Source organism: Ceratosolen solmsi, unplaced genomic scaffold (assembly GCF_000503995.2).
Source record: "Ceratosolen solmsi marchali unplaced genomic scaffold, CerSol_1.0 scaffold43, whole genome shotgun sequence".
In the NCBI taxonomy this organism is placed as follows: domain Eukaryota; kingdom Metazoa; phylum Arthropoda; class Insecta; order Hymenoptera; family Agaonidae; genus Ceratosolen; species Ceratosolen solmsi.
Window position 1 is genome coordinate 3,179,996 of NW_011948431.1, and position 6,628 is coordinate 3,186,623.

Below are 6,628 nucleotides of genomic sequence, written 5' to 3' on the forward strand. Positions count from 1 at the left end.
ACACCCCGCTCTTTGAGCATTGAGATTCAAGCGAGAAAAGTCAGACTGAAGCATCGAGGAGTCCTATTACTTCAAACAATGAAAGTACAAATAATCTATAACGCTATCATTTTTTGTATAAACAGCTGCAAAGGCTTCTTCAAAAGGACAGTGCAAAACAGGCGGGTCTACACCTGCGTGGCGGAAGGTGGCTGTGAGATCACGAAGGCTCAGAGGAACAGGTGCCAGTACTGTCGATTTAAAAAGTGCATTGAACAGGGTATGGTACTCCAGGCCGTCCGGGAAGACCGAATGCCCGGTGGTAGGAATTCCGGTGCCGTCTACAATCTCTACAAGGTTTGTACTTTATGTAAATGAACTCGTTACTCCGGCCCATTGAGAAGAACTTACCTACGCGATTCTCTCTCTCTCTCTCTCTCTCTCTCTCTCTCTCTCTCTGTGTCGGTCATATCATTAATTACATACATTAGTAAGCTCGTGAGTTTATCCAAATTTTAGATAGACATGTAGTACGTGGTAGGGATCGCTCGACCATATTGCAAAGAAATTTTTTATTATTCCTCTCGACACTGTTTCATCGACTTTACATAGACAAAATCATTGAAGCAAATTTAGTGCGATCTACAAAAATAATACGTTACGGGGTGTTTCATTATTAAAATCTATTATGCAATTGCTTTATAAAGCAGTGAAATTTAAAAAAAAAGAAAGAAATTCAACCAATTGTAATCCCAAAGCTTTTTAAGCTAATTTCGACCGAGACTCGGTAACCATTGCAAATGTCTAACTGGCGATTAACCGAGACACTATAATAAAATAGTGCTTTTGTTTAATTATTTTGTGTAATTATGTGGCCTAGAGATTAATGACAAATGAAAATATCGATTTGGATATAAATAGCCAAACCAAAGTCATTATTTAAAAAGCATACAACAATGCATGAAACAAAGAGATGACGAAATCGGAGGTACTGATTGTCGAATGTCGCAGGTAAAGTACAAGAAGCACAAAAAGACGAATAAGAGCAACGCGTCCAGCGGCATCGGGGTAATGGGCTCGGGTGGCACGGGACACATTGGCGGCGGTGTGAACGGCGCCGGGAATAAAGCCAACATGGCCACGGCGATCCTCGACAAGCACATGGCCGCTGCCGTACACCAGCAACAGCAACAGCAACAGCAACAGCAACAGCAACAGCAGCATCAGCAGCAACAGCAGCAGCAGCAGCAGCAGCAGCAGCAGCAGCAACAGCAACAGCAACATCAACAGCAACAGCAACAGCAACAGCAGCAACAACAACAGCATCAGCAGCAACAACAGCAACAACAACACTCCCAGATGGCGGGTAGTTTCCTCCATCATCACAAGATCTCCTCCGGGGATGGCCTCAACTCGCAGCCGACGCCTAGCCATCCGAGTCATCCCGCGCACTCGGGCCACTTGGTTAATGGTACCATCCTCAAGACGGCTCTTACTAACCCCTCGGAAGTAAGTACTCTTGCCAATTATCCGCATTCTTGTTCCAAATATCTATTATACTCGTCAAAGCGACTAACATGGATGCCACAAGCGATTTCATATAGAAAATCATTGCAGTCGTTGCGGTCATTCAATCTCAAAAACTCCGTGAAAAATACTTTGTCTCAAACTCAATACCATTCCTCGTATTTATGACGAAATGATTATTATTATTATTATTATTGTTGTTGTTGTTGTTGTTGTTGTTAGGTATTGTATCATTAGGTTAAAACTAAGGAGAAAGCGATGGAATAATTTACAAGGCCGAAGCTCACATTTGACAATATTAATATCTAGAATAACGAGCTGCATCGCGATTTTCCAATGCATCTATAACTTTAAGTTTTCTATACAAATAGCTCACCATAACCGACCCATATAATCACACGCGCTAAAAACTATAATATACCTTTTGCCCATTTTTATGTAACAGGAAATGTAGTTTCTTTCACACGCGTAGACGATTGATAAATTTCCGCCTATTGCCTACCAACGGCATTATAATCTAAAATTAAAAAAGCCATAAAGCTAGCTCCTTGTCAACAAAGTGCCGATTATTTGTAGCGGCCATCAAGGATTTTCCCCGCAAAATTGGCTAATAGTAGACATTTTGCGTCGCAGTCGAGGTTGCGCGCGAAAAACAACGCCAATCGGCTCGTTACCGAGCAATCCCATCCATCAAGCTCGAGACTTTCACGCAGACAGAAAGAAGACCAGGGAACGCCACGGGAAAAGACAATGCGGGAAAGAAAAATCTAGAGTAGGCAAGTTGGCGCATTTTTCCGACGAGGACTGGTATGAATGAACTCTCGCGGCTGCAATTTCACTTTCTCGATTCTGCACGCCGCATCTTGCGTAAGGAATCGAGGCTTTCGTTATTACGATAGAGCGGTGTAGTGGGGCGGTAAGGGGCGACTTGGATCGAGCGAATGCCGAATCGCGGTTAGACTTGGATTTGGCTTTGGCTTTGTATTTAGCATTTTTCTGATTTTAGAGTTCCTGCCTGATACCTCGTTGGGCGTAGGAATGATTCATCGAGGATTAAATATGGCGTAATCGTCTGATAAGCCATGGATTTTCACTACGAATTTTATACCCGTAGGACTTCTCAAGCTCCGGAAGGGACAAAATTTATTATATTTAAGTAAAGCCTCGATCCGCCAAAACACGAGTCTCTCACGTTGCCCACTGTTCCTTACGACCAATTCTTCGCAAGACAAAACAAAACAAAACAAAAAAACAAAAAAAAATAAAACGTATTAACAGTATGAAAATACATTTATACAAAATAAACGAAAAATTTGAAAATAATATGTATAATAAGTACTTGTTTGGAAATACTTTTTTCTTTTTTTCCTTTTTTTTTTGTTTTTTTTTTTTTTTTTTTTTTTTTTTTTTATTTGTAATATACACAAAGTAACTCGTGTTCCATAATTTACATTTGTTTATTGAAAATTTACTCGGATAATAACATCACGACGTGTCTAAAATGAATCACGTTAAACGCTAATGCGTAAAAAAAGATTTTTATCGTGAATTTTTAGCAAAAGCGTATTAACAAAGTCATAGCTTTTATTGGCATTTGGTCGTAATAAATTTTGTAAGGAGTAAGGTTTTTTTGTTTTTTGATTAGCATAATAAGCAAAAACTGTTTAGATATTAATATAACGTGGAAGCACTAAAATTGAAATACATCAATGGGAATTTCTTTACAACTGCCGCTCGTCCATTTTGAAAAACGGTAAAAGTATGCTGGATCGTTGCGCAATAAAAATACACATACTTCTTCATTTATTCGTAAAGGCTTGTCGAGCTTGCAATACATTATTACATCGCTTTAATTGACTTATTATTGTCTAAGGAAGCAGCGGCAGAGCGGCTCTGACTTTTCATATCAATTATCATTGGAGAATGCGCGATGGCTCGTACGAAATGGCTTATGAATTATCAAAAATTTGTATCCTTTACTCGCCGAACTCAAAGAAATCAATCCCAAATTAATGAAATGTGATTTTAATTAAAAATAATGCTGAAATGCAACGAGACCGTTGCTATAATATCACGGTCATTACCTTACTCCAATTTCTTAAATTTACAAAAAAGAATAATTTGCCAAGCTTGTAGATACAGTTAGCATTTTAAAGAACAAAGGTTTTTTCTTAACCACGGCTAGATTGAAGAAGAAAAAAAAAATGAAAAAAAGATAATGAAACAGCATAGAAAGCGGCGTTCTTGCCACACGCAATTGAATCGGCAAAGTTCGGCAAAGTCACACTGGCGCAACAGCTGATAAGCTTTCGCCAAAACAACCGCATTGCAAAAACAACGTTGTGTCGCTCGGTTTGTCCGCGCCTATCCGCGCTCAAAGGAAAGCGACGCGTTCCATAAAAAGTTCCGCGGACTCGACTCGATCGACCGACCGACCGACCGACCGACCGACACGCAACATTCGAACACTAATCCGCGCGTTCGACAGAATTCGCTGCAAATCCTCGTGGAACAGCGGCTGCGTCGGGAGCCGGAGGGTGGATAGATGGTGGTTGTGAGCCCCGGACACCATCGATATCCCTCGCTCCAACAAAACCGGTTCGCGCGCTACTTTATCGGCTTTCCCCGCCCACGCAACACGCGCACAATTAAATTGCACAGGCAATGCTCTGGTGCGTTCGGCTTCCGCTTTCCTTTTCCTCCTCGACGTCCCGCGACGTCTATCCGGCCCGCTCTCGACTTATCCCCAGGATACCAGACTTTTTTCCTCGCTGGCCGATGCCGACGGCCTATCCTCGTAGCGCCGAATCGCCAATCGAACGAACAACAAGCGCAATCCCGTGGAAAGTCACTCGAGGATTTTGCTTGGCCTTGCAACTAACAACACGGCCTGCCGGGTTTTTATCGAGCGTACCAGGTTCGGGAGCTCCTTACCTCTCGATCTCCACGTCCGCTCGCTCCATCTCCACGAAAAGCACCGCGGCAAGCGTTTCAACGATAAGTACCCGCGCGCGCGCGACGTATATGCTAATCGCGCGTTCTCGGCTCGCGCTCGTTCCTCGGGCGGATTGGTGCAAGAGGGGGAGGGGCGGCCATGGAGGCCATTGCCAAAAGTGAAACTGGCGAACGCGCATTATACCGGTTCGACCGCCGCGGCAGAATTATTGCAGCAGCTCGGAGCCACGTCAGCTGGGAAATAAAATTTTGCGCTCAACGGAATGCGAGCGCCGGACCATTGTTTTCCTCCCGCTCGAGAGACACTTATTTGTCCATGGGCTCGCGGCCGCCTCTTCGGAAAAAGAAGGTTCGGACGGGCAACGAATTGCCATTAGATGGCTTGTTCGTGCGAAGTTTGCATTGCCTGCCTTGTCTATGCGAAGGGAATGCGTTTTTTCCTTACAGTGATGGAGAAACTTTGATTAAAATGTAATTGACGATTAGGTTTATGCGATTGCGTAAGGGAACCGTTGCAATTACATAGGCGCTTCGTGAAAAGTGCGACTTCCATGCTGGATATGGAATTTATGCGCGAATAGATAAAAAGAGCGTGAAGAAAAAAAGATGCATCGTGATTATCGCAAATCACTTGTATCAGGTAGACTAGTGGATTAGTTAGCGAGTTAGTTAGTCGGCACTTCCTGGTTGCCAATATAAGCTAGTAGTTAGGAAATGTTGACAATCGATACTTCCCATTAGCCATTGACAATCGTAAAAACTAATCTTTCGCAATGAAATTTATCGTAAGAGCGAATGGTCATCCTTTCGCATTGATTGAACATAATATAAAAACACAAATGTTTACATGGGCATACATGTTTTATATCTTTTTGATGCGATTTAAATAAAATTATGGCCAGAGTGTTGGCTACCTCGTGTAAATTATAAAAATATTATAGCCATAATTTTCATTGTGATTTGTGGCATTTGAATTCCTTTGGTCATAAATAATATTTGATGCATAATCTTAATCATCATCATAGTAGTATGATATGAAAGAAATTTGATTCTTTATATAATTAATAATACTTATTAATGCAACCGACCCATCTTAATTAAACTTTCGTACGTTTAACTCATGTTTTACTACATTCCTCCTTTAATTTCACATACATTTACTTTAATTCAATAAAAATGACTTGAGTTAATAAGTACTTTAATTCTGAAAAATAACCTTTCACGTGCACGCGCGCGGATATATAAATATATATTTTTTTACAAATTAAATAAACATAATATTTCAATGTACCAAGATCTCAATAACGAAGATACTTGCTTTTTTTCGTCATCGTTTAAAAGAAAATTCATTATATAGTGACTCATATAGGTCGATAAGGAAAAGCGAATTATGGAAGGCCTCTGTTATAAGGAATGTAAGTTTATGTATTTATTTAAAGTAGATTAGAAAGGGAAATTTTATGATGACTTGAAAATCGAAATAACACATGAGTTATGAAATACTTTAGCATGTAGTTTGCAATATATATTGTAAATGGTACACGTAACTTGGAGAGATTTGAAAATAATATGAGTCACTCTTACGTAGTTTGAGCGTTATATTTTAATTATATCATAGACCGACGATTTAATTAAAAAAATTAAATATTTTATATTATCCCATGTTCGTGAAAGTTTTATAGAACATTGGCAGAAAATAGGCACTAAATGGAAATAAATCGGCAACCTAAGCGTTGCTAATTATTACCGATCATCGTCAATTATGGGTATTATATCAAACCTGGTTATCTCGGCACTTTCGAGTGTAATAACCATGGAATGGAAATACGTCCCCGTTAAAATGAAGCGCATGCGGCAAGTGGAATAGAAAAGCTCGAACCTCGGATCAATAGAACAATAATATCGGGAATATCTTTTGTTTACAACGGCGTTGAACTAATGCACGTAGCCGGAGAATCACGGCGATCGCGTAACCGACAGGGACAATAGAAAATCAGCGACAACCGGTGCCAAGGACGGGCAGTTCTCTCTGCCGCGGAGCTGCGCGCCCGTGCAGTTTCGTAACTTGTGAAAGTCCGTAGCAAGGGGACACTGACCTCACACCCTCCTCTGCCCGCCCCCCTCACTCTCACTCACTCTCTCTCTCTCTCTCTCTCTCTCTCTCTCT

General features: G+C 41.1%; 1 protein-coding gene across 1 annotated transcript in view; it reads left to right on the top strand.

The window, feature by feature from the left end:
- Hr4 (nuclear hormone receptor 4) overlaps window positions 1–6,628 on the top strand; it is a 240,369-nt gene that overhangs the window by 228,469 nt on the left and 5,272 nt on the right. Inside the window, exons 7-9 of the mRNA XM_011502049.1 lie at window positions 126–336; window positions 991–1,152; window positions 1,252–1,488. Of these exons, the coding sequence (XP_011500351.1) occupies window positions 126–336; window positions 991–1,152; window positions 1,252–1,488 (610 nt within the window). The remainder of the gene's footprint in view (window positions 1–125; window positions 337–990; window positions 1,153–1,251; window positions 1,489–6,628) is intronic.